The sequence below is a fragment of the Anopheles moucheti genome, chromosome 2 (assembly GCF_943734755.1).
Source record: "Anopheles moucheti chromosome 2, idAnoMoucSN_F20_07, whole genome shotgun sequence".
Taxonomy (NCBI): domain Eukaryota; kingdom Metazoa; phylum Arthropoda; class Insecta; order Diptera; family Culicidae; genus Anopheles; species Anopheles moucheti.
Window position 1 is genome coordinate 82,004,747 of NC_069140.1, and position 24,133 is coordinate 82,028,879.

General features: G+C 41.9%; 10 protein-coding genes across 11 annotated transcripts; 1 reads left to right on the forward strand and 9 right to left on the reverse strand.

Annotated features, from left to right (window-relative positions):
- The first annotated feature begins 284 nt into the window (after positions 1–284).
- On the forward strand, positions 285–2,310 carry LOC128297675 (protein angel). The gene is made up of 3 exons (XM_053033361.1): positions 285–976; positions 1,042–1,506; positions 1,563–2,310. Exons 1-3 carry the CDS (start codon positions 350–352, stop codon positions 1,980–1,982), a joined length of 1,512 nt encoding a protein of 503 aa, XP_052889321.1. The 5' UTR covers positions 285–349; the 3' UTR covers positions 1,983–2,310.
- A 320-nt stretch (positions 2,311–2,630) lies between these two features.
- Positions 2,631–3,494, reverse strand: LOC128299387 (serine/threonine-protein phosphatase 2A regulatory subunit B'' subunit gamma-like). The gene has a single exon (XM_053035344.1). It carries the CDS (start codon positions 3,492–3,494, stop codon positions 2,631–2,633), a length of 864 nt encoding a protein of 287 aa, XP_052891304.1.
- Positions 3,495–3,579: 85 nt separating this feature from the next.
- On the reverse strand, positions 3,580–6,185 carry LOC128309706 (sphingolipid delta(4)-desaturase DES1-like). 2 transcript variants are annotated; one of them, XM_053046157.1, is made up of 2 exons: positions 4,953–6,185; positions 3,580–3,794 (listed from the first exon to the last, which is right to left on the reverse strand). In XM_053046157.1, exons 1-2 carry the CDS (start codon positions 5,896–5,898, stop codon positions 3,730–3,732), a joined length of 1,011 nt encoding a protein of 336 aa, XP_052902117.1. In that variant the 5' UTR covers positions 5,899–6,185; the 3' UTR covers positions 3,580–3,729. The 2 variants fall into 2 exon arrangements, with proteins under 2 accessions (XP_052902117.1, XP_052902116.1); XM_053046156.1 differs by lacking the exon at positions 3,580–3,794 and having other exon boundaries at positions 4,586–6,177.
- On the reverse strand, positions 6,074–10,847 carry LOC128299394 (zinc finger protein 569-like). The gene is made up of 9 exons (XM_053035357.1): positions 10,709–10,847; positions 9,912–10,643; positions 9,683–9,837; positions 9,350–9,606; positions 8,414–8,556; positions 7,539–8,348; positions 7,080–7,231; positions 6,649–7,011; positions 6,074–6,207 (listed from the first exon to the last, which is right to left on the reverse strand). Exons 1-8 carry the CDS (start codon positions 10,838–10,840, stop codon positions 6,750–6,752), a joined length of 2,643 nt encoding a protein of 880 aa, XP_052891317.1. The 5' UTR covers positions 10,841–10,847; the 3' UTR covers positions 6,074–6,207; positions 6,649–6,749.
- A 356-nt stretch (positions 10,848–11,203) lies between these two features.
- Positions 11,204–12,444, reverse strand: LOC128297969 (zinc finger protein 1-like). Its single transcript, XM_053033689.1, has 3 exons — positions 12,316–12,444; positions 11,434–12,243; positions 11,204–11,369 (listed from the first exon to the last, which is right to left on the reverse strand). Exons 1-3 carry the CDS (start codon positions 12,430–12,432, stop codon positions 11,250–11,252), a joined length of 1,047 nt encoding a protein of 348 aa, XP_052889649.1. The 5' UTR covers positions 12,433–12,444; the 3' UTR covers positions 11,204–11,249.
- A 730-nt stretch (positions 12,445–13,174) lies between these two features.
- LOC128297669 (zinc finger protein 354A-like) lies at positions 13,175–14,911 on the reverse strand. The gene is made up of 4 exons (XM_053033349.1): positions 14,684–14,911; positions 13,902–14,615; positions 13,684–13,832; positions 13,175–13,595 (listed from the first exon to the last, which is right to left on the reverse strand). The coding sequence occupies exons 1-4, from the start codon at positions 14,819–14,821 to the stop codon at positions 13,550–13,552; spliced, it is 1,047 nt and encodes a 348-aa protein (XP_052889309.1). The 5' UTR covers positions 14,822–14,911; the 3' UTR covers positions 13,175–13,549.
- A 707-nt stretch (positions 14,912–15,618) lies between these two features.
- Positions 15,619–16,977, reverse strand: LOC128299403 (zinc finger protein 483-like). The gene is made up of 4 exons (XM_053035368.1): positions 16,840–16,977; positions 16,078–16,770; positions 15,863–16,011; positions 15,619–15,740 (listed from the first exon to the last, which is right to left on the reverse strand). The coding sequence occupies exons 1-4, from the start codon at positions 16,975–16,977 to the stop codon at positions 15,686–15,688; spliced, it is 1,035 nt and encodes a 344-aa protein (XP_052891328.1). The 3' UTR covers positions 15,619–15,685.
- Positions 16,978–17,719: 742 nt separating this feature from the next.
- On the reverse strand, positions 17,720–19,140 carry LOC128297858 (zinc finger protein 69 homolog B-like). Its single transcript, XM_053033569.1, has 4 exons — positions 18,991–19,140; positions 18,229–18,921; positions 18,013–18,161; positions 17,720–17,934 (listed from the first exon to the last, which is right to left on the reverse strand). The coding sequence occupies exons 1-4, from the start codon at positions 19,126–19,128 to the stop codon at positions 17,880–17,882; spliced, it is 1,035 nt and encodes a 344-aa protein (XP_052889529.1). The 5' UTR covers positions 19,129–19,140; the 3' UTR covers positions 17,720–17,879.
- A 974-nt stretch (positions 19,141–20,114) lies between these two features.
- On the reverse strand, positions 20,115–21,775 carry LOC128298027 (zinc finger protein 184-like). The gene is made up of 4 exons (XM_053033755.1): positions 21,626–21,775; positions 20,849–21,556; positions 20,633–20,781; positions 20,115–20,554 (listed from the first exon to the last, which is right to left on the reverse strand). The coding sequence occupies exons 1-4, from the start codon at positions 21,740–21,742 to the stop codon at positions 20,500–20,502; spliced, it is 1,029 nt and encodes a 342-aa protein (XP_052889715.1). The 5' UTR covers positions 21,743–21,775; the 3' UTR covers positions 20,115–20,499.
- Positions 21,776–22,000: 225 nt separating this feature from the next.
- Positions 22,001–23,380, reverse strand: LOC128298319 (zinc finger protein 37 homolog). The gene is made up of 4 exons (XM_053034068.1): positions 23,243–23,380; positions 22,472–23,173; positions 22,223–22,371; positions 22,001–22,132 (listed from the first exon to the last, which is right to left on the reverse strand). The coding sequence occupies exons 1-4, from the start codon at positions 23,378–23,380 to the stop codon at positions 22,090–22,092; spliced, it is 1,032 nt and encodes a 343-aa protein (XP_052890028.1). The 3' UTR covers positions 22,001–22,089.
- Between the last annotated feature and the right edge of the window lie 753 nt (positions 23,381–24,133).

Sequence of the window (24,133 nt, forward strand, 5' to 3'; positions counted from 1 at the left end):
TTTAATTTTTGGCACTGCACAACCTCGACAGTTTCGAACATGGTTTGACAGTTCCGTTAGCATTGACATTTGTTTGTTTATAAGTTTCCGAGAAAAGATATTTCGCTTCGCCACTGTGTTGCTACGCGTGAAAATCACAACGAAATTAGGGCTCCCAGGTTTGTTATCATAAAAATGGATTAAACATTATCTTCATACCAGCCGTACTAATGGTAACTGTGAAAGCTCTTAACACCATATCTGTTTTCTGTTCTTAGCTTTCTTTCTCCCCGCCGAATAAGAAAACAAATAAACGAAAGTGTTCTCAGTCTGCTTGGCGGTAGAACAATTAGTTACGGTTTTCACGTGAATGAAACGGCTGCTATCGGTGTTCATCGATCATCGACTACTCAAAAACTTTAGTCGCCATTTTTGCTACCGGTGGCGTGCGTTCGGCGATGTCCCGGCTGGCTGCTGGACGATAGCGAACAAAATGAATCAGTCGGCTCCTCAAAACAATCAATTTTCCCGCTGCCTTAATCAGAATGTCAACTACGATACGTATCGTCGCTGGGAACCGGTCCGAGAGAATGGAAACAGACGGTCCAAGGGTTCCAAACCAAAACCCTGCACGAATGTGTGTGCCAGGGAACGGGTCGAGTTTACGCTGATGACCTACAACATATTGGCGCAGGATTTGCTCAATTCTCATGTCGCACTTTACAACGAGCACGATCCACAGGCGCTGCCGTGGAAGCATCGATCTAAAAGACTGATGGCAGAGATAGACACCGTCAAACCGGATATTCTGTGCGTACAGGAACTGCAGGAGTCTCATGCCGATTCGTTCCGCAGTGGTTTGAAGCAGGATTACGGTATGCTGTACAAAAAGCGAACGGGTGGCGACAAAACGGACGGCTGTGCACTCTTTTATCGGCGCGATCTATTCGATCTCGTCGCTCACCATAAAGTAGAATTTTACCAACCCAAAGTTAATGTAAGTATTTCGTGCGCGGTGCATGGGACGTATCCAACTGATAGGTATAATTTTTTCCTCCTCAGCAATTGAACCGGGAAAATGTGGCTATTATAGCAAAACTGTCGCTGAAAGCGAACCCACGAGCCAGGCTCGTCGTTTCAACTACCCACCTGCTTTACAACCCGAAGCGGCAGGACGTTCGGTTGGCACAGGTGCAGGTTCTGTTGGCCGAAATAGACCGTCTTGCGTTCAGTGGCACGATGCCAAACGGAATACCCCGGTACGATCCCATCATATTGTGCGGTGATTTCAACCTGCAACCGTTCACTGCACCGTACGAGTTGCTGACCAAAGGGTTCTTGCGCTACGACCGGCTGGAATCGCGCTCACTCAAACCAGCAACTTCCCAGCGGAACGGTTACACTGAGAAGCTCGGCAAACATTTCCTGCCGCCGTCACTGGGAATTACCGACCAGTGTCAGCACAATGCTTTACGTGACCGCGAGAAAGCTCACCCCGATCAGGTTCCACCTTCGCATGTGACAAAGGTAATCGGGAGCGTCACAATTAAACGTCCACTAGTGCTAGCTTTATTTTATTTCAGCTTCACCATTCAAACCATCGCCGTGATAAATCGGATGGTTCGGAAACGAGTTCGCCGGATTTATCGCCGTCCAATTCTGGCGCGCGTAGCGAATTTTCTTCCGGCTCGCTTAGCCACCGCTTCGTGCTAAACTCCGCCTATCATCATCATGGACCCGATGCGGAAGGACGACAACAGGCGACGACGTTTCATTACGAATGGGTCACGGTTGACTATCTGTTCTACACGCCGTACCGTTCGGTGGCGGAATGTAGTCGAACACTGCCCAACTGGAATCTGGAGCTGCTGAAGATCTACTCATTACCGACCGTGGAGCAGTGCTGCTGGCAGATTGGCCACATACCGAACAAGCTGTACGGGTCGGATCACTTTTCGTTGGCCGGTCGCTTTTTGCTTACCATTCCCAAAGAGGAACAGTGACCAATGGGGGGGTGTGTGTTGAATATGTTACTATATTAATAGACTTGAATTGACTCAGTTTACGACCATTGCAGTCGTTAAAGGTTAAATAAGGAAATGGTTTCACTGCGCTGTCTGCAATATCCGAAGAGTGATCGTTCATGCAAACGCATAAAATAATTTCACAAACAAGTGAGTAAAATATTTTCCTATTAATACAAAATTCACTTTTCCAATTCATCCATCCATCTGGAAACCATCTGGGATGTTTCTGATTGATGAGATCAGATGAGATGATTGAAGACGTTTTAAGCTCATATACTGATATCGAGTGATGGCGTTGATGTGTCCGCCAGAAAAAAAGGAATACTGGATTGATTGACCGCAGCGTTCGAGCGCGAATAAGAAAAAGAATAAAGAGTAAGAAAAGCATAAAGGTATAGTTTATTTTCAGTCCCTGGTACGTCGTTTTCTTCATAATGCACTGGATTGGTGTGATAGTTGTAATGGCAAAAGCCAAATAGAATACTGCTGTGAGCTTATATGCTCGATTGTAATTCGCTCCAACTGTCCGGAATGTTTGTTTGCTTCCTTCTACCGGTTCTAGAATACCGTTCGACATTCATCCGCTTCGTCAGCGCGATCGATCTGCTCTCCGTTGGCGTTGTATCATAAGTTGTGCGTATCATCACTAGCGGTCGAAGTTACCATCACCTCCCGGTTTTCATACGCCCAGAACTTGTGGAACTCGATCAGTATGGAAACGACCGTCTCACCGTGACCGCAGCTGATCAGATCCTTCAGCGTGATACGGGTCGGATCAGCCGGTTTAACCATGTCGAAAATTTCGTCCTTGACATCATCGAAGTTTATCGGTTCGGCCCGGTGGGCGGAGAGTTCCTCCTGTATGCCCTTGAAAAAATAGTTCAGCGTAAATGCCGTCAGATAGCCCTTATGCTCGACGTCCAGGATGCGAAACAGGTAGTGCAAACTTTGCGGCTCGGAACGATTTTCGAGCGCCAGCACAAAGTCGAGATACGTTTTGTAGTCCATCTCACCGTCGTATGTAAGACATTCGGCAAACACACGCTCGAGAAAGATGGGCGTTAGCGTGCCCGATCCATACCCGATCAGTTCCTTCTTGCTTAGCATCCCGTTGTGATCTTTGTCGAGGTTAAGATAGTGCCCATACACAGACAGTGCCGACGGTGCCGAAAACCAGTTCAACTCTTGTGCATCCTTCGGAATTTCTTCATCGCGCAGTTCGAGCAGATCGTCCAGAAAGCTGCACGTAAGCCCGTCCCGTATCCGAATGCGGCCAGTGCGCAATGGATCGAGAAAGAAGAAAAACTTGCGCACCGTCGTGCAAACGTAGAAACTATGGAATGACTTTTCCAACCCTTCCAACTGTGGAAAGGTCGGTATCAACTCCAGAATGTAAGACTCCATGTCGGACTCGCTCAAGAAGCCCTGGCCAGTGTAGTCGTACAACGAGAGACCGATGCGCGTCTGCTGTAACCAAACCTTGCGCATTGTGTAGTTAAACAGCGAGATAACACTGATTTTGCCCGGATTACTGCTCGAAGCCAACAGCCGCGCAAATGTTGTGGCAGTAAGATATCGGCAAAATTTCTCCCCAGCAGTTAGGCCCACCTTGCAGTAGTTCTCGTAGTTGATGTACTGCTCCTCACCCACCAACGGTGGCGAATGGTGTTTCTCCAGCAGACTCCACAGTAGCTTAAACTCGCCATTATCGAGCAGCTCCTTGCTACGCTTCTGCAGAAACAGTGTCCGTGCTTCTTCGCGCAACTTTTGCGCTAGCGAGTCCGCGCTCTTCGGTAGCTCGAAGTGAAACCGCGGAATGTAACGATACGTGTCGACGGTGGAAGCATCAGTTTTCGTTTGCGTCTGTCGCTGATCCGGTGGTTTATTGGACCCACTGTCTGCTGCCTGTTCGGTACGAAACTTTTGAAAAAGTATATCCTCAATTTCATCGTCCGCCTTTGCAGGATACTGCTGGTGTAGATCTTGAATGGAAAAGTTACTTTTTAATCATTACGTACGCTAATGATTACAAAAATATACAAAATCTTACCGGTTGGTTTGCTTTTGTCCAGATTAGCCAACAGTTTTTCACGGAAATTACTCATTTTGTACGAAAACTTTTCTGCTGGAATGTTGCCTCTGTGTGCGGTTGCATCTTGAATTGTTTGCAAACAAAAATCGCATAGCAACGGACGCAAAAACGCTTCGGTTCGCTGCGTGCGTGCACTGTGGGCAAGCCGAGGATCATGGCAGTATGACAGCAATGGGTTTAGAAATATGTTTCCACTTCCTTTTTCATTTTTTCAAGTTTAGAATCGTTATTACAATTGTTTTTTACATAGTTTACTATTAGTTTCACCATAAATATAATGAAAAGAAATACATTTCAACAAAAACACGAACTGTCAACATTCAGCATTCCTTTTCTTTTTCATCAATAAGTTTGCGCTATTAGCCGAAGTGGTTGTATCATGATTTTTTTTAAGTGATTACAAAGCATCCATCACGATAAGATCATCATGCTTCTGCGCATGTTTGGGACGTTTAATTAGTGCTTTATTGTCCCGACTTGTTCGCGAAGTGATATCGACCAGCTGTTCGGACGTAAGTAATGCACAATATAATACGTTTTACGCACGTTACACTACCGTCATGCATCCGGTAGTGTTCGCAATAGTATTCATACCGTATTAGTACAAACGATCACACATCATCACGATTGCAGGCGTTTTCTTCTATCACCTTCATTATCTATCACCAGGTTTTATCTGCTGTCGAATTTTTATTACAAAACTTGTCTCTTTTGGAAACGTATTACGTACCCCGATTGCAGACGCAAGGGTTACGCGATACGGGCTTATCTTTTCTTCTGCTCTACATCAGGTTGCCATGAGTCATTGATTAGGCCAATCGATTTGGTGGCTGTCGTTTTCGGTTTGTCCAGGCTTTTGCGCTTGATTCTAGCATATGGCCCAACCGCCGGATCGGTGACAAAATCGTACAGTACCCGCACCCAGGAGGTGTGCTGCGGCATCGTCTCGTAGTACTCGGGTGCGATCTTCTTTAGGTCCGGCAAGCGGCTGCCCGGGATGGCCGGAAAGTCATGATGTTCGTTGTGGTACCCGACGTTAAACGTGATCCAGTTGAGCGGTCCATAGTACGAGTACGTTTCAAACCCTTTCGCAAACATGTAATGCTCGGCAATAAAGTGTCCGGCGACCGGATGCAACCCCATGGCCAATACCGAACCGATCAGCAAGTAAGCCATCATGCGCCATCCGAACACGAGCACGACCAGAGCGTTAAACGTTAACTGTACCGCTGTGTTGATCATTTCCAGCTTCGTCACCGGTAACGGATTCACGAACAAGGGTCGAATTCCGTAGAAGAACGGCTGCAGGCAAACCCAGATGAACTTGCCGAAGGTGGTACAGAACAGTTTTGCTTCGAGCAGCGTGGGCACATCCGGATCGAGATCATCGTCTGCCAAGTGGCGATGGTGCAGGTTGTGATACTTTTTAAACGAAACTGACATCGGCACACCGATGGGCAGATTGCACCACATCCCAAAGTACCGGTTGGCAAGTGGACGTGCGTACCCGAACGCCATGTTGTGCGATATCTCGTGGTTTGCCAGCATTAGCGAGTGATTGATAACACCACCGAAGCAGTATGCCACCAGCACGATCATGGGCCACGATTGGTTCTGCATCACGTACAGCATCACGATTTGCGTCAGCACCATGGCGGACACGATATACTTAAACTTTGGATCCGGTCCGAATAGTTTCTTGATCTGGGGATACTTTTTCACCATTTCCTGCCTTCGCCAGGTGTGCGGTTGGTCATCGTACACCCACTCGAAATCCGTCCGGGAAACGCGTTGGCCCATCTTGTTTGTGCCTTCTTTGCAACAACCGAATTGCTCTGAGACGGTACCCGTTAGAGGTACGGTCCACACTAATGTTCTAGTTCCCTGGGTGCTAATCCGGGTTACCTTCGCATCACCTGGTGTATTCCGTCCGTTTGTTCAGCTCACACTGCGTTGATAATTGATAGTCGGACCGCGGGAACGTATCCATCGATAATGGGTACCGAGCTTTCCGGTAGGGTGTGTTGATAACATTATTTGCCATCGGCACTTATCTCAAGTGAAGCAGTATAAGCGCGCGCGTATTTGTGTACGGTTCGACCAACGTATCTGTGTGTTCGATAAAAAAAAGGCAGAACCAAACGTTTATCAATCGTATCATGTTTGATATGTTATCGACCAACCGAAGACCCCGAATAAGATATGGGATTAGCTTGCGAGGCAAGTTTGGTGAGATGAAAAGTGTCATACGTATAGAAATACCATACCGGATCGAAGGAAGGTGATTTTAATTATGTTTGTTCACTTTTTCATTATATGTGTACAATATGAACAAGCAGTTACCTGTTGTTTCGTTGCGAGGGAGAAATATTTTATGTAATAAACTATACAAAACTGAAGAATGTTCTTATCATGCAATGCCACCACCATTCCGAAGCGTACATTTATGTTACGTCCCAGATATAACGTACAGTTCAAGAGCATCAAAACCGACCAAATTTAACAAAATTTCATGCTTAATATGTTGCTACTTTAGTAAATCAAACTTACGGACTGTTTTGTAGACTTGTTGTTCCCAGCTCCTTTTATCGTTTGACCGATTGCAGGTTACAATCAACTGCTGAGAGTAACATTTGGCTGTGCGCAGGAACTCATTCATTGCTTATGCTGTGCTCCAGAGATTCGACCTCACCTGGAAACTCCGCCGACTCTGGGTGCATCTTTCGAAGGTGCATGTTGAGCAGTGATTTGTAGCGGTACGTTTTTCCACAAAGTGCACATTCAAACACTATTCCACTGTGGGTAAGTTCATGAATTTTCCTTGCATAACTGCTTTTAAACCGTTTCGGACATTTGCCGCACTGGTACGGTTGGTCTGGTGAATGGACATGCATGTGAATTTTCAACGCTCGCCTGCAAATGAAGGAAACCAGTTGTGTCATAAAAATTACGGCAAAGTTGTAAGTTTTTTAATAACATACCGGACTTTGAACGATTTGCCGCATATGTCACACGCCAAATTTCTAACGTTCGAATGAGTTCGTCGCATGTGATCGCACAAGCTTGATTTGTGATTAAATATTTTCGAACACATCGTACACGTATACCGATCGCCAATGCCGTGACCAGCAACCTGAAACAGGGCAATATGAAGATAGTTCAGTAAGACTCCATATTCCTTCTCAAATTCAGGGGAGATATTATTATTATTATTAAGTTTATGCATCGCCATGTTCAATATTGAAACGCGTGTTACGTTTGCTAATTAAAACAATATTTTGCACATCAGTTTGATTTGTATTAGTGACACAATTGTTGTCAAAAATTGCTTTTTCAACTTCAATTATATCTCATCTAATACATGAGAAAGTTTATATTAAAATAATCCCTTCTAAAGGCTGCTGGGTATATACCCTCGTATAAAATGACACTACACTTACCATATGCGATGCGTAAGAATTTTTGTTTGTGAAACCCCTGCCGCAGATGCCGCACTTTTCGGAGATAAGTTTCAGGTGCACACCATGTATGTGCTTAACCAGGTTGCCTTTACTGGTCATCTTGACCGGGCAGTGTGGACAAGCATGTCTCCTTTCATTTGCATGTGATTCTAAGTGGCCTTTGAGTTGTGTAACTAGCTTACCGCATAAATTGCATAATTGCTGGGGATGGTACGATTTTCTAGTTCGATGCGTTATAATTTCTCGTACCTGCGGTTCTTCTTCTGGGGTGTTTGCTGTATTGATTTGATTTAAACCTTCAGTTTTGTTGTTTATGCGATTGTTTGAAAATGCTGAGTACTCAGAACCAGGCTCATATTCATCACTTTCCGAACATTCACCAATATCGATGTAATTAGCAGAGTAGTTCTCTAATCGATCGTTCCATGCTTTCTGGCGTAGAGTTTTCAAGTGGTGATCGTTAGCATGATTATCATTCTCTTCTTCTTCGTCCTCGTCATCATCATCGTCATCATTAATTTCAACGACATCCTCTTCTATTTCCTCATCATATACATGCTCTTCATCATCTGTGATAGCAAAATGTAAATCTAGTGGATCCCTTTCTTGATGCTTTGATGGTTGAAAAGTCCTTGTGGGCACACTTTTGGCACTGGCTTTTAATACCCTTAGTAACTGCTCGAAATCTGCATTGTTGTTTAAACAAAACCGAAGAAAATCGGCTGAGTTTTTCAATTTTTGTTTACAGTCAAAGCATATCGCATACGATATGCTTTCCTTCGTGTCTATCTGCAATTATGGAACGTGGGTTACTTTTCCGAGCACGGGTGACTCGAAGGCATTTCTTGGCTTACCTTTATACCGGTAAACCGTTCTACTTCTTGGATCGTAAGCGGCAGTATATCTTCGACTGGGCGAAGCTTACTTTCGTCCTGGCACAGACAAAACCGGCAAATATTAAGTAATTTTCGCGACACTGATGCCATACCGAGTGAAGAGTATCACAGCAAAAGCAGAAACAAATGAGTCCAAACAAACTGCTGTCAAAGACCACAGGGTGATTTTGAAAAATATGACATTTGGTGCCATGAAAATGAAATAAAAGGAGCTCCATTGGTAAGTCCTTCTATTTAGTAATGCTGGTAAACCGCAAAGACTTTCGCAACACTATTTTATGTATAAAAAGCTCGCCCAAAATAATTTAAATGTACAACATACAACGTCGATCGTACAATCGAATCACAACAGCGCCATCTATTGGTCGCGGTCCGTACTTACTGTGAATAGAAGGCGAACATGGAAATTGATGCACCAGGATGTGATAGATGAAAACGAACACAATTCTGCTTTCGTTCAAATGGTTTCACAAGCAACGTAAAGGTTGTTTATTACTCTTCAGTTCTTCCGTGCAATGTTATGCAGTGCAGGAAATGGTCTCTCAAGTAAACCGCATTCACGAACGTTTTGGAATATGCGTTGCATTCGAATCCTTTGCTCACTTTGATGCGTAAACTGAAAGCAAAATGAAGTATGAATACGCTGGCTCCTCGCCGACCCCACATACTATCAAGCTTACCGTATGACATTTGTGCGTTTTGTGATGAATAAAGACTTTCCCACAGTTAGTACATGTTTTCCCTATCATTTTCAAATGCACAGTTTTGATGTGCGATGCTAGGTTAGACTAGACTGGTAACATGTTTTGGGATTTTTTTTACCAAATCTATTTCACAGGTTTCAACCATTGGGGAGAAGAATCAATTGGCTGAGTTGAGGAACTCAATCATTACTCATACTGTGCTCCGGAGATTTGTCTTCCTCTGAAAGTTCCTCCTTCTCTGGGTGGTTGTGCATCTTTCTGATGTGCATGTTGAGCAGTGATTTGTAACGGTATTTTCTTACACAAAGGGCACAGTCGAACGTTATTTCACTATGTGTTAGTTCGTGAGTTTTCATAGCATATCTACTTTTAAATCGTTTTGGACACTTGCTGCACGGATACGGTTGATCTGTCGAATGGACTCTCATGTGATAGCGCAGCGTTTGGCTGCAAAGGAAAAATAAAACAATATGTCACAGAACCAAACAAAAATTTATATAATGTGCTTTTGGTGTCGGCTTACCGAACTTTAAACAACTTGCCACATATATTACATGCCAAATTCCTAATGTTTGAATGAGCTCTCTGCATGTGCAACTTTAAGCCTGATTTGTGTTTAAACACGCTCGAGCACACCGTGCACGTAAACCGTATACCATTTTCGTCGTGAATAGCATTCTGAAGCAGAACAAAGCGCACAAACATCAGTCAGATTATGCCTTTCAATTTTCATTAAACGACACTGCACTTACCATATGCGATGTGTAAGAAGTATTGTTGCTGAAACTTTTATCGCAGATGGAGCACGTTTTTACTTTGACTTTGAGATGTACGCACCTTATATGCTTGTCCATGTTACTTTTGCTGGTCATCCTTAACGGGCAGTGTGGACAAACATGCTTCCTGTCATTTGCATGCGACTCTAGGTGGGCTTTAAGGTTTGTAATTAGCTTACCGCACAAGTTGCATAATTGCTGGGCAAGATACGTTTTACTGGTTCGATGCGTTACAATTTCCCTCACCTGCGGTTCTTTACCCCGGATGTTTACTGTATTCTGCTGAATCCTAGCTTCAGACTTGTTGAGGCTATTATTTGAAAATGTTGCATGTTTATAGTCAGGCTCATATTCATCGTTATCCGAATATTCGCCAATATCGATGTAATTGGCAGAGTAGTTCTCTACTCGATCGTTCCATGCTTTTTGGTATTCAACGTTAGCATAATATTCTTCCTCAATTTCCTCATCTTCGTTATCATCATCGTCTTCGATAACAAAATGTAATTCTAGCGGATCCCTTTCTTGGGGAGTTGGAGGTTGAATAGTTCTTTTAGTCGCATTTTTAGCACTAGCTTCTACAACCCTTAGTAACTGCTCGAAATCTGCATTATTGTTTAAACAAAACTGAAGAAAATCAGCTGAGATTTTCAATTTTTGTGTACAGTCGAAGCATATCGCATACGATATGTTTTCCTTCGTGTCTATCTGCAATTATGGAACGTGGGTTACTTTTCCGAGCACGGGTGACTCGAAGGCATTTCTTGGCTTACCTTTATACCGGTAAACCGTTCTACTTCTTGGATCGTAAGCGGCAGTATATCTTCGACTGGGCGAAGCTTACTTTCGTCCTGGCACAGACAAAACCGGCAAATATTAAGTAATTTTCGCGACACTGATGCCATACCGAGTGAAGAGTATCACAGCAAGAGCAGAAACAAATGAGTCCAAACAAACTGCTGTCAAAGACCACAGGGTGATTTTGAAAAATATGACATTTGGTGCCATGAAAATGAAATAAAAGGAGCTCCATTGGTAAGTCCTTCTATTTAGTATTGCTGATAAACCGCAAAGACTTTCGCAACACTATTTTATGTATAAAAAGCTCGCCCAAAAAAATTTAAATGTACAACATACAACGTCGATCGTACAATCGAATCACAACAGCGCCATCTATTGGTCGCGGTCCGTACTTACAATGAATAGAAGGCGAACATGGAAATTGATGCACCAGGATGTGATAGATGAAAACGAACACAATTCTGCTTTCGTTCAAATGGTTTCACAAGCAACGTAAAGGTTGTTTATTACTCTTCAGTTCTTCCGTGCAATGTTATGCAGTCTATTGAAGTGATCTCTCAAGTAAACAGCGTTCACGAATGTCTTGGAACATGCCTTGCATTCGAATCTTTTCCCCTCACTTTGATGCGTGAGCTGAAAGCAAAATGAAATATGAATACGCTGGATCCTCGCCGACCCCACATACTATCTAGCTTACCATATGATATTTGTATGTTTTATGGTGTATAAAGCCTTTCCCACATATAGTACATGTTTTCCCTATCATCTTCAAATGCACAGTTTTGATGTGCGATACTAGGTTGGTTTTATGTTTGAATTTTTTCGAACATTGGGGACATGTTTCGCCGAAATCCTTCAGATGGTTGACCGTGTGACTTTTCAGATGATTCGTCATTAAACCACACGTGCCACAAAGATGTTGTTTGCGTTTGCCACTCAGACGATCTTTTTCAAACCAGTCATAATCTGTGGTGGCCGGATTGGGAGCATCACCGTGCATTACACCAGGCAGCGGAATATCTCCCTTGCGTTTAACAAAGTGTGACCTCTTGGCTACATCAGCATAAAATGGCCAACCAAAAGTATCTGCTTCAGATTCGTCATCACCGGTCAATGATTCGCCGGGTTCGATATAGTTAGCGGAGTAGGAAAAGTCATCCTCGTTCACGAGCTCTTCAACAAGGTTTGTGTTTACGTCTTGCAGATTTTCCTGTATGTACTCTTCCTCGTACAAGGCCTCCTGGTTACTCTTTGGACTCCATTTACCGGAATAGTATTCCATAGATTCATCATCGACCAAACAATCCGTGTCCTCAACAATGTCTTCACTATCCAAATATTCAACAGTCTCATCCCGCCTGGAATCGGCACTGACTGCCAGCACGGCGCGTAGCTCGTGGAAAAGTGCGTCATTGCTTAGGCAGGTATTCCGGAATGTGACAGAAATTTTTAATTTGTTTGTACATTCCAGACACATTGCGTATGTAACTGCTTGGTCCGCATTTATCTACGAAAGCAAATGCAGCTCATTAAACTTGTTTGTGTTTGGCTTGGTCGTTTCTCGATATGCGCATCTTACCTGTACTCCAGTAAATAGCACTAAATCTTGCATGGTGATTGCAAATTCTGATAAACTGGTTATAGGAATTAAATATGCTTCGTCCTGGCACAAACAGAATCGACAAATACTGAACATTTTCTGCGAAGTGTTTGCCTTCGCGAAACGCAGAAAGATTGTTGATAAACAATGCCGCTCGACCAAGTGTCAAATTTCCTTCATCGATCATTTTAAACACACGCACACACTCTCTTGCAACTTGATTACAGATCTTACCTTCCACAGAGCCCCGAGAACACCAAAAACCTGCTACTCGGTCACCTCGGTCAGGAATGTTTGGATCTGTTTGCGGCCCTATTGTTTCTCTTGAACAAGACCCAGTACTTGATACTGGACGATCTGCACAAGGATGCACTTAGCATGGAGGAGTATTTCGGCGACCCTTATGGCCAGTTCGAATTTTTCAAAAACGTGAGCTGCCATCTCATTGGCATCCGATATTCATCATAAAGGATAGCGGTACATCTTATACTAAAAGAAAATCATTTCATCCGAAATCCTAAATACGGCTAAGGAGAGACATGGTCAACCGAGAGTTTGCATACACCCTGTAATTTGTATCCATTGCAGAGTTCATATGTGGGTTCTACCGGACCTTAATCGAATTCTACTGTTGAACCACTGTCGGAATTTGGAGCCGCGCGAACACATTTAAACCTTTCTCAATATGTAGCAAGGACAGTGGCGGATTAAACGATTGGCAGCATAGAGCATGAAAATTGAAATAATTAAGTGCTCGAAAGGCTATAAATAAACGAACCCCTTTCCGTGTTAGAAAAGGTACCAGCCTCGTACAACTGTTTCAAATTTTGTCATAGTTATTTTATTTTATTGAATACCGTTTGGCTTTTACAATGTAGTGTATAACTTAGGACTAATCCAATCTGATCAATGTGCTCGTGACACATTAGATAGCCAAGCTTTTGGAAATACTCCGTGAAATTAAAACCCGAATTCAACCAAGTAATGGGTCATTTTAACCGTAAAGGGGGACGAGAAAACGGAAAATAGTCTGTACATAAAAACAAACTACGGAAAGGAGTGCAGGTAAGTCAGTCAGATAGGAAGTTACTAGGCAACAATCTGGGCAAGCTCAACGAGGAGCCAAGGTTTTCAAAGCTAAAATAACGGGCAGCAGATAGGGTCCCAGAATACCTAGAGAGTTGAGCAAAATAGTCAAATAGAATTATTGCAATCAATCTTTTACTTGTTCGATCACAGTATTGGATCTGCTTCGTTTCCTGAAATAAAGTTCAATATGTTTCGTATTAATTTCTGTTTCTAAGATATTGCAAATCCGTTTTTTTTCTGGAGTTGAAATACACTTACCTTCCGCTACTTTCTCCTGAGTATTTCTTTCTAATTGGTTGGGCCGCATTATGAACCCTTTTCATGTGATCTCTCAAGTAAATAGAGTTCTTGAAGGTTTTCGAACAATCCTTGCATTCGAAGGTTTTTCCTTCATCTTGATGAGTAAACTGAAAGAGAAACAGGTTTTAAACATCTCTTTTCATATGCCAACCTCTGCCACAAATGTTCATACATACCATGTGATATCTGTACGTTTTGTGGTGAACGAATCCTTTGCCGCATATCTTGCACGTTTTCGTAACTGTTTTCAAATGCACAGTTTGTATATGTGGTGCTAAATTGTTTTTTTGCTTGAATTTTGCTGGACAGTGCGGACAACTGAATGTGCCTTCTTCTGCATGATTTTTCATGTGTGATCCAAAGCTTGTGGTCAATAGGGCACATATATCACAAAGATGCACTCTGGTCCTTCTGTATGGCTCTTTAAACCTAGGCCTGGGCGCAACCGGCGGGTTTAACCTGATGTCCCAATCATACCGTTCATCATACTCTTCTTCGGAAAATACGGTTTCTCCCGGCGGGATGTAATTGGCAGAGTACGAAAATATTTCTTCTTTAGCATTGATAGATTGTGACGTTTCCTCAGGCTCCTCAATAACATTTTCATTGTGAGAGGGCTCTCCATTGCTTTGTGGACTTCCAGGAGAATCTTCGATATTCGTGTCTAAGAAGTCCAGATCCAAATCCATTGATTCATCCGAGCTATCAACCAATTCGATTTTGTTACTAATTTTAGTACGCGTTTCTTTAACACTGGCAGACAGAACAGCGCAAAGCTCTTGAAAGTGAGACTCATTGCTTAGGCAGCAATTCCGGAAGGCGACAGAGCTTTTCAATTTGGTTGTACATTCCAAGCACATGGCGTATGATGCTATGTTGTCCTCATTTATCTACAAAGCCGACAAGAATGGTTAGAAACTTTGGCGGAGTGTCCTGTTTCGAAATATGCCCATCTTACCTCTATTCCCGTAACTGCGATTACATCTGGGAAGGCAAGACCGAAATCCAATATATCCTCTAGTGGAATCAGTAATGCTTCATCTTGGCACAAGCAAAACCGACAAATTTGGAACATTCCCTGCGATGCCATCGCCATCCCGAAAAGTAGAGGATTATTGGATGTTGGTAAACACAGTAGCGGTTGTCAAAAGCACGAAATGTCATCAGGCTGGTAGGCCTCACGCACACAGTGAAGATTCAATTCAAAAGCGATTCAACGGACACTTCTTGCGTTGCTAGGATACATAGTTGCCGAAGAAATTATCACATTTTCATATGAACTTATATTTATATTCAGGATTCCGGGTCATGGCCACTTCATGGTTACGTAATGATTAATTTTATCCATTTCTAGCTAACCACAAGAACCCGAAAGAAACTCCAGCAATACTCTAGCAACTATGGAAAACTATGCTAACAACCCATAAAAGCGGAGTTTTCCTGGTAAAAACCATCGTTTGCTGAATATCACGACTGACTTTATTCTATACTTCAACCAAGAGGTACTATCACTGAGGTACTTTGAGTTAGCAGACTGGACCAGTGCAACAACTATCAAGAATGTGAACAAAAAAAACTGTGGATAACACCAAAGTATAGGTCTTAAATACCAATGGAAAACTATTAGACACCCTGAGAAAATCTCCAGGAACTGTGAAGAATGTATTCGAAAACCTCTAACGATATCAACGACATGCAACCGGTTTCGTCAGCTCGGGCAGATCGGATCACGGATCACGGCCAGACACTAGCTACAAGTGAAATGCTAATGAAGGCTTGATTCCATTGTAGATGAATAAACGCCAGTAAAGCACACCTAAATATGTCTGGTTTGTATCCAATTTGTACGAATTCTCGTCACTTGAACAAAGAACGGGATACTTTATTATTTGTGTAAAACGGTCGGGTCTCAGTACAGTCCAAGCACAAAAACGAATATGAAGCCACATTTCCATCCAAATTATGCCACTTGATCGTTGATTTGTTCGATCAAAGTGTGGGATCTGCTTCGTTTCCTAAAATAAATGTTGATGTTTATTACTCTTCTAATCTTGTTTAGTGTTCATTTTTTAGTTTATCTTCGGTTATTCAAGAAGAATGTCACGGCCGTATTGCTATTTAAACAAAAATTACTTACCTTCGAATTCGGTCTCCTAAATCGCTTTTCTTCATTTGTTTATCTGCATTATGCAGCCTGTTAATGTGATCCCTCAAGTAAACAGAATTCGAAAACGTTCTCGAACAATCCAAGCATTCGAAGGTTTTCCCCTCACCTTGATGAGTAAGCTACAAAAAAAAAATCTTATCACATCTTTTCATATTCAAACTTGTAACACAAAAGCTCATACGTACCATGTGATATCTGTACGTTTTGTGGTGAACGAATCCTTTGCCGCATATCTCGCAAGTTTTCATAACTTTTTTCAAGTGCACAGTTTGTATATGTTGTATCAAATTGTTTTTCTGCTTGAATTTTGCTGGACAGTGCGGACAACTATATTTGTATTCATCTTTATGAACTTCAACATGCTTTGGAATATGTATAACCTTCCTGCCGCATATGTCACAAAGGTGATATTTGCGCTTTCCTTTTTCACGTAAGTGTACTACTGGTTGTGGAGCTGGAGGATTCAAGCTGCTATCCCAACCAATGTTGGCCTTGATATCCTCATCCTCGGAAAATACGATTTCACCCGGAAGGATGTAATTGGCACAATACGAGAATTGAAAAGTTATTTGCACAGTTTCTTCACGCTCCTCAGTTGACTTTGTAATTTGCAGGGGGTCGTCATTGCTTTGTGAACTTTCAACAGAATCGTAGTGTGTTTTTAGGTCAAAATCTATCGATTCATCCGAGCTGTCCGATAACTGGATTGTGTCGATAATTTTCATACGTGACTCTTTAAAACTGGCAGTCAACACAACGCAAAGCTCTTGAAAGTGATACTCATTGGTTAGGCAGCAATTCCGGAAGGCGACAGAGCTTTTCAATTTGGTTGTACATTCCAAGCACATGGCGTATGATGCTATGTTGTCCTCATTTATCTACAAAACCGACAAGAATGGTTAGAAACTTTGGCGAGAGTGTCCTGTTCCGAAATATGCTCATATTACCTCTAATCCTGTGACTGTGCTTACATCTGGGAAGGCAAGACCGAAATCCAATATATCCTCTAGTGGAATCAGTAATGCTTCATCTTGGCACAAGCAAAACCGACAAATTTGGAACATTCCCTGCGATGCCATCGCCATCCCGAAAAGTAGAGGATTATTGGATGTTGGTAAACACAGTAGCGGTTGTCAAAAGCACGAAATGTCATCAGGCTGGTAGGCCTCACGCACACAGTGAAGATTCAATTCAAAAGCGATTCGACGGACACTTCTTGCGTTGCTAGGATACATAGTTGCAGAAGGAAATTATCACATTTTCATATGAACTTATATTTATATTCAGGATTCCGGGTCCTGGCCACTTCATGGTTACGTAATGATTAATTCTATCCATTTCTTGCTAACCACAAGAACCTGAAAGAAACTCCAGCAATACTCTAGCAACTATGGAAAACTATGCTAACAACCCATAAAAGCGGAGAAAAAACAAGGTTTTCCTGGTAAAAACCATCGTTGGCTGAATATCACGACTGACTTTATTCTATACTTCACCCAAGAGGTACTATCACTGAGGTACTTTGAGTTAGCAGACTGGACCAGTGCAACAACTATCAAGAATGTGAACAAAAAAAAACTGTGAATAACACCAAAGTATAGGTCTTAAATACCAATGGAAAACTATTAGAAACCCTGAGGAAATCTCCCAGAACTGTGAAGAATGTATTCGAAAACCTCTAACGATATCAACGACATGCAACCGGTTTCGTCAGCTCGGGCAGATCGGATCACGGATCACGGCCAGACTCTAGCTACAAGTGAAATGCTAATCAAGGCTTGATTACATTGTAGATGAATAAACGCCAGTAAAGCAGACCTAAATATGTCTGGTTTGTATCCAATTTGTACGAATTCTCATCCCTTGAACAAAGAACGGGATACTTTATTATTTGTGTAAAACGGTCGGGTCTCAATCCTGTTTGATTAGCTTTCAAAAAGGGCAGTCCAAGTACGAAAACGAATATGAAGCCACATATCCATCCAAATTATGCCACTTGATCGTTGATTTGTTCGATCACAGTGTGGGATCTGCTTCGTTTCCTAAAATGAATGTTGATGTTTATTGCTCTTTTAATCTTGTTCCGTATCCATATTTTCCTTCAACAAAGTTTTACTTACCTTCGAATTCGGTCTTCTGAATCCTTTTTCTTCATTTGTTTATCTGCATTATGCAGCCTGTTAATGTGATCTCTCAAGTAAACAGAATTCGAAAACGTTCTCGAACAATCCAAGCATTCGAAGGTTTTCCCCTCACCTTGATGAGTAAGCTACAAAAAAAAAATTCTTATCACATCTTTTCATATTCAAACTTGTAACACAAAAGCTCATACGTACCATGTGATATCTGTACGTTTTGTGGTGAACGAATCCTTTGCCGCATATCTCGCAAGTTTTCATAACTTTTTTCAAGTGCACAGTTTTTATGTGTGGTATCAAATTGCTTTTTTGCTTGAATTTTGCTGGACAGTGCGGACAACTATATTTGTATTCATCTTTATGAACTTCAACATGCTTTGGAATATGTATAACCTTCCTGCCGCATATGTCACAAAGGTGATATTTGCGCTTTCCTTTTTCACGTAAGTGTACTACTGGTTGTGGAGCTGGAGGATTCAAGCTGCTATCCCAACCAATGTTGGCCTTGATATCCTCATCCTCGGAAAATACGATTTCACCCGGAAGGATGTAATTGGCACAATACGAGAATTGAAAAGTTATTTGCACAGTTTCTTCACGCTCCTCAGTTGACTTTGTAATTTGCAGGGGGTCGTCATTGCTTTGTGAACTTTCAACAGAATCGTAGTGTGTTTTTAGGTCAAAATCTATCGATTCATCCGAGCTGTCCGATAACTGGATTGTGTCGATAATTTTCATACGAGACTCTTTAAAACTGGCAGACAGAACAGCGCAAAGCTCTTGAAAGTGAGACTCATTGCTTAGGCAGCAGTTCCGGAAGGCGACAGAGCTTTTCAATTTGGTTGTACATTCCAAGCACATGGCGTATGATGCTATGTTGTCCTCATTTATCTACAAAACCGACAAGAATGGTTAGAAACTTTGGCGAGAGTGTCCTGTTCCGAAATATGCTCATATTACCTCTAATCCTGTGACTGTGCTTACATCTGGGAAGGCAAGACCGAAATCCAATATATCCTCTAGTGGAATCAGTAATGCTTCATCTTGGCACAAGCAAAACCGACAAATTTGGAACATTCCCTGCGATGCCATCGCCATCCCGAAAAGCAGAGGATTATTGGATGTTGGTAAACACAGTAGCGGTTGTCAAAAGCACGAAATGTCATAAGGCTGGTAGGCCTCACGCACACAGTGAAGATTTAAAGTGATTTAACGGACATTTCTAGCGTTGCCAGGATCCAGAGTTGCAGAAGGAAATTATCACATCTTTATATGAACACAAAAATGTATTGTTCCTTTGTATTTCGGGGCATTGTATGTAATATTTACACAAGTTTTAAGTATAATCCAATGCATACTGCACTTTTACCGAGTGTTTATAAAAGGATTTCTATTCTATTATATGTTTTAATGTAAAGATTTGCTCTGCTATGTGCTATGTCGCACGACTCCGGTATATTCCGTACCAACTCCAAGACATTTAGCGAGCGGGAAAGAAGGGAGACTGCTTGCGTTTAACATTCAGATTAGAACTAATGATCGAACTCGTCAAAATTGCAGGCAACTGCTATAACCACTGCCAGGTTTCTGCATGGAAAACTATGCCAGACACAAGAAAAATGTGACAAGAAACCCTTCATTTCTGTATCCTACTGCTCTTCATTGCTGGTACTACCAGATGAGGTTTAGGTCTGCTATTTCCGGTATTGTTTGACTTTGTTTGAACTTAGCTGAACAGTCAGTACTGCGTACGGCAGGTTGATTCGGGTAGGATTCCGGGTCCTGGCTACTTCATGCTTACGTAATGATTAAATTTATCCATTTCTTGCTAACCACAAGAACCTGAAAGAAACTCGAGCAATACTCTAGCAACTATGGAAAACCATGCTAACAACCCATAAAAGCGGAGAAAAAATAAGGTTTTCCTGGTAAAAATCATCGTTGGCTGAATATCACGACTGACTTTATTCTATACTTCACCCAAGAGGTACTATCACTGAGGTACTTTGAGTTAGCAGACTGGACCAGTGCAACAACTATCAAGAATGTGAACAAAAACTGTGAATAACACCAAAGTATAGGTCTGAAATACCAATGGAAAACTATTAGAAACCCTGAGGAAATATCCAGGAACTGTAACGAATGTATTCGAAAACCTCTAACGATATCAACGACATGCAACCGGTTTCGTCAGCTCGGGCAGATCGGATCACGGATCACGGCCAGACACTAGCTACAAGTGAAATGCTAATGAAGGCTTGATTCCATTGTAGATGAATAAACGCCAGTAAAGCACACCTAACTATGTCTGGTTTGTATCCAATTTGTACGAATTCTCATCCCTTGAACAACTTACCCTTGATATTTTATTATTTGTGTAAAACGGTCGGGTCTCACTCCTGTTTGATTAGCTTTCAAAAAGGGCAGTCCAAGTACGAAAACGAATATGAAGCCACATATCCATCCAAATTATGCCACTTGATCGTTGATTTGTTCGATCACAGTGTGGGATCTGCTTCGTTTCCTAAAATGAATGTTGATGTTTATTGCTCTTTTAATCTTGTTCCGTATCCATATTTTCCTTTAACAAAATTTTACTTACCTTCGAATTCGGTCTCCTGAATCCTTTTTCTTCATTTGTTTATCTGCATTATGCAGCCTGTTAATGTGATCCCTCAAGTAAACAGAATTCGAAAACGTTCTCGAACAATCCAAGCATTCGAAGGTTTTCCCCTCACCTTGATGAGTAAGCTACAAAAAACAAATTCTTAACACATCTTTTCATATTCAAACTTGTACCACAAAAGCTCATACGTACCATGTGATATCTGTACGTTTTGTGGTGAACGAATCCTTTGCCGCATATCTCGCAAGTTTTCGTAACTGTTTTCAAGTGCACAGTTTTTATGTGTTGTATCAAATTGTTTTTTTGCTTGAATTTTGCTGTACATTGTTCACAACTGTATGTGCATTCTTCTTTATGAACTTCAACATGGCTTGGAATGTATTTGACCATCCTGCCGCATATGTCGCAAAGTTTGTTTTTACGCTGTCTTTTGTCAAGTATGTATGGGTCGGGCGGTGGAACTGAAGGATTCAAGCTGCTATCCCAATCAATCCAGTATTCGATATCCTCACCGTCGGAATATAAAATCTCTCCCGGCAGTATATAATTGGCAGAGTACGAGAATTCCTCTTCATCCGAATCGCTGCTTTGCGCAGTTTCATCACACTCGTCAATAACATTTTCATTTTGGGAGAGCTCCTCATTGATTTCAAGAGAATCGTCGATATTCGTGTCTAGAAAGTCTAGATCCAAGTCCATCGATTCATCGGAGTTGTCCGATAACTGGATTGTGTCGATAATTTTGATACGAGTCTCTTTAAAACTGGCAGACAGAACAGCGCAAAGCTCTTGAAAGTGAGACTCATTGCTTAGGCAGCAATTCCGGAAGGCGACAGAGCTTTTCAATTTGGTTGTACATTCCAAGCACATGGCGTATGATGCTATGTTGTCCTCATTTATCTACAAAACCGGTAGGAATGATTAAAAACATTGGTGAGAGTGACCTGTTCCGAAATGTGTTCATCTTACCTCTATTCCCGTAACTGCGATTACATTTGGGAAGGCAAGACCGAAATCCAATATATCCTCTAGTGGAATGAGTAACGTTTCGTCCTGGCACAAGCAAAACCGACAAATTTGGAACATTTTCAGCGATGCGATCGCCGTCCCGAAGAGCAGAGGATTATTGGATGTTGGTAAACACAGAAGTGGTTGTCAAAAGCACCAAATGTCATCGAACCAGAAAACCCTCACGCACACAATAAAATCCGTTTCAAATCGAATACATCCCACGTTGCTAGGATACGTGATCTTGCTTTTATCGCACAACCTCAGTTTTCACCAAACCAAGAGCCAATGCTTTCGGACGAGGGTAAATATCTCCACGCACTGAGACTAATATTTGGCAGTAAAACACGACTTTACTCAGATCTGCGTTTACATAAGATTATCCGGTCTCAAATGCGAAGGACAAACTATTGTATTATTTGCAATCAATCTGAAATATCGACTACACAGCGGGATCTGTTCCGTTTCCTAAAATTTAGTTTGATGTATTTGTAAGGTTGTTTATTTCATTTTCAGGGATGAACTAAGCCATTTTCTCTACAATTGAAATTTACTTACCTTCGAATCCGGTCTCCTGTAACTTTCTTCTGAATTATTTTGCCCGCATTGTGTAGTCTGTTGAAGTGATCCCTCAAGCATATAGAATTCGTAAACGTTTTCGCACAATCCAAGCATTCGAAAGTTTTTCCTTCATCTTGATGAGTAAGCTGAAAGAGAAATTTATATTTGAATACTTATTATTGTACCACCTAGAACACACATAGAACAGTTTGAACACAAACTTGTACCACATAGAGTCATACATACCATGTGATATCTGTACGTTTTGTGATGAACGAATCCTTTACCGCATACGTCGCACCTCTTCTTAATTTTTTTCAAGTGCACAGTTTTGATGTGTTCATTTAAGGAGCTTCTTATTTTTGCTTTTACTGGACAATGCGGGCAACCATATATGTATTCATCTTTATGAACACGAACATGACTTGGAATGTGTTTGACCGTTTGGCCACATATGTCACAAAGGTGGTATTTGCGCTTTCCTTTTTCACGTAAATGTATAATTGACGGTGGCGCTGGAGGATTCAAGCTGCTATCCCAATCAATGTTGGCCTTGATATCCTCATCCTCGGAAAATACGATTTCACCCGGAAGGATGTAATTGGCACAATACGAAAATTCAAAAGTTCTTTGCGCAGTTTCTTCACGCTCCTCCATCAAATTAGCATTTTGCAAGGGATCCTCATTGCTTTGTGGATTTCCAACCGAATCGGCGAAATCTCGAATCCAGCTGAGGTCTAAATCCTGTGATTCATCCGAGCTGTCCGATAACTGGATTGTGTCGATAATTTTCATACGTGACTCTTTAAAACTGGCAGACAGAACAACGCAAAGCTCTTGAAAGTGAGACTCATTGCTTAGGCAGCAATTCCGGAAGGCGACAGAGCTTTTCAATTTGGTTGTACATTCCAAGCACATGGCGTATGATGCTATATTGTCCTTATTTATCTACAAAACCGACAAGAATGGTTAGAAACTTTGGCGAGAGTGTCCTGTTTCGAAATATGCTCATCTCACCTCTATTCCCGTAACTGCGATTACATCTGGGAAGGCAAGACCGAAATCCAATATATCCTCTAGTGGAATCAGTAATGCTTCTTCTTGGCACAAGCAAAACCGACAAATTTGGAACATTCCCTGCGATGCTATCGCCATCCCGAAGAGCAGTGGATTATTGGATGTTGGTAAACACAGTAGCGGTTGTCAAAAGCACGAAATGTCATCAGGCTGGTAGGCCTCACGCACACAGTGAAGATTCAATTCAAAAGCGATTCAACGGACACTTCTTGCGTTGCTAGGATACAGAGATGCAGAAGGAAATTATCACATTTTCATATGAACATATATTTATATTCAGGATTCCGGGTCCTGGCCACTTCATGGTTACGTAATGATTAATTTTATCCATTTCTTGCTAACCACAAGGACCTGAAAGAAACTCCAGCAATACTCTAGCAACTATGGAAAACTATGCTAACAACCCATAAAAGCGGAGTTTTCCTGGTAAAAACCATCGTTGGCTGAATATCACGACTGACTTTATTCTATACTTCACCCAAGAGGTACTATCACTGAGGTACTTTGAGTTAGCAGATTGGACCACTGCAACAACTATCCAGAATGTGAAAAAAACTGTGAATAACACCAAAGTATATGTCTTAAATACCAATGGAAAACTATTAGAAACTCTGAGGAAATCTCCAGGAACTGTGAAGAATGTATTCGAAAACCTCTAACGATATCAACGACATGCAACCGGTTTCGTCAGCTCGGGCAGATCGGATCACGGATCACGGCCAGACACTAGCTACAAGTGAAATGCTAATGAAGGCTTGATTCCATTGCACATGAATAAACGCCAGTAAAGCACACCTAACTATGTCTGGTTTGTATCCAATTTGTACGAAT

What these genes read in the sequence shown, in the direction of transcription:
- LOC128297675 (XM_053033361.1), top strand. Translation starts at nt 350, where the DNA reads ATGAAACGGCTGCTATCGGTGTTCATCGATCATCGACTACTCAAAAAC. An exon ending in TTTACCAACCCAAAGTTAAT is followed by an intron (nt 977 to 1,041) that starts GTAAGTATTTCG and finishes TTTCCTCCTCAG; the next exon opens with CAATTGAACCGGGAAAATGT. An exon ending in CACCTTCGCATGTGACAAAG is followed by an intron (nt 1,507 to 1,562) that starts GTAATCGGGAGC and finishes ATTTTATTTCAG; the next exon opens with CTTCACCATTCAAACCATCG.
- LOC128299387 (XM_053035344.1), bottom strand. Translation starts at nt 3,494, where the DNA reads ATGCGCAAGGTTTGGTTACAGCAGACGCGCATCGGTCTCTCGTTGTAC.
- LOC128309706 (XM_053046156.1), bottom strand. Translation starts at nt 5,898, where the DNA reads ATGGGCCAACGCGTTTCCCGGACGGATTTCGAGTGGGTGTACGATGAC.
- LOC128299394 (XM_053035357.1), bottom strand. Translation starts at nt 10,840, where the DNA reads ATGGCATCAGTGTCGCGAAAATTACTTAATATTTGCCGGTTTTGTCTG. An exon ending in ATCTCCGGAGCACAGTATGA is followed by an intron (nt 8,557 to 9,349) that starts GTAATGATTGAG and finishes TGCTGTGATACT; the next exon opens with CTTCACTCGGTATGGCATCA. An exon ending in GGCAAATCGTTCAAAGTCCG is followed by an intron (nt 7,012 to 7,079) that starts GTATGTTATTAA and finishes CTTCATTTGCAG; the next exon opens with GCGAGCGTTGAAAATTCACA.
- LOC128297969 (XM_053033689.1), bottom strand. Translation starts at nt 12,432, where the DNA reads ATGTTCAGTATTTGTCGATTCTGTTTGTGCCAGGACGAAGCATATTTA. An exon ending in TGCTATTTACTGGAGTACAG is followed by an intron (nt 12,244 to 12,315) that starts GTAAGATGCGCA and finishes TTGCTTTCGTAG; the next exon opens with ATAAATGCGGACCAAGCAGT. An exon ending in AAACATACAAATATCATATG is followed by an intron (nt 11,370 to 11,433) that starts GTAAGCTAGATA and finishes TTTTGCTTTCAG; the next exon opens with CTCACGCATCAAAGTGAGGG.
- LOC128297669 (XM_053033349.1), bottom strand. Translation starts at nt 14,821, where the DNA reads ATGGCGATGGCATCGCAGGGAATGTTCCAAATTTGTCGGTTTTGCTTG. An exon ending in AAACGTACAGATATCACATG is followed by an intron (nt 13,833 to 13,901) that starts GTATGTATGAAC and finishes TTTCTCTTTCAG; the next exon opens with TTTACTCATCAAGATGAAGG. An exon ending in TCAGGAGAAAGTAGCGGAAG is followed by an intron (nt 13,596 to 13,683) that starts GTAAGTGTATTT and finishes ACTTTATTTCAG; the next exon opens with GAAACGAAGCAGATCCAATA.
- LOC128299403 (XM_053035368.1), bottom strand. Translation starts at nt 16,977, where the DNA reads ATGGCGATGGCATCGCAGGGAATGTTCCAAATTTGTCGGTTTTGCTTG. An exon ending in GCACAGTCACAGGATTAGAG is followed by an intron (nt 16,771 to 16,839) that starts GTAATATGAGCA and finishes TCGGTTTTGTAG; the next exon opens with ATAAATGAGGACAACATAGC. An exon ending in AAACGTACAGATATCACATG is followed by an intron (nt 16,012 to 16,077) that starts GTACGTATGAGC and finishes TTTTTTTTGTAG; the next exon opens with CTTACTCATCAAGGTGAGGG.
- LOC128297858 (XM_053033569.1), bottom strand. Translation starts at nt 19,128, where the DNA reads ATGGCGATGGCATCGCAGGGAATGTTCCAAATTTGTCGGTTTTGCTTG. An exon ending in GCACAGTCACAGGATTAGAG is followed by an intron (nt 18,922 to 18,990) that starts GTAATATGAGCA and finishes TCGGTTTTGTAG; the next exon opens with ATAAATGAGGACAACATAGC. An exon ending in AAACGTACAGATATCACATG is followed by an intron (nt 18,162 to 18,228) that starts GTACGTATGAGC and finishes TTTTTTTTGTAG; the next exon opens with CTTACTCATCAAGGTGAGGG.
- LOC128298027 (XM_053033755.1), bottom strand. Translation starts at nt 21,742, where the DNA reads ATGTTCCAAATTTGTCGGTTTTGCTTGTGCCAGGACGAAACGTTACTC. An exon ending in AAACGTACAGATATCACATG is followed by an intron (nt 20,782 to 20,848) that starts GTACGTATGAGC and finishes TGTTTTTTGTAG; the next exon opens with CTTACTCATCAAGGTGAGGG. An exon ending in TCAGGAGACCGAATTCGAAG is followed by an intron (nt 20,555 to 20,632) that starts GTAAGTAAAATT and finishes CATTCATTTTAG; the next exon opens with GAAACGAAGCAGATCCCACA.
- LOC128298319 (XM_053034068.1), bottom strand. Translation starts at nt 23,380, where the DNA reads ATGGCGATAGCATCGCAGGGAATGTTCCAAATTTGTCGGTTTTGCTTG. An exon ending in TCGCAGTTACGGGAATAGAG is followed by an intron (nt 23,174 to 23,242) that starts GTGAGATGAGCA and finishes TCGGTTTTGTAG; the next exon opens with ATAAATAAGGACAATATAGC. An exon ending in AAACGTACAGATATCACATG is followed by an intron (nt 22,372 to 22,471) that starts GTATGTATGACT and finishes TTTCTCTTTCAG; the next exon opens with CTTACTCATCAAGATGAAGG.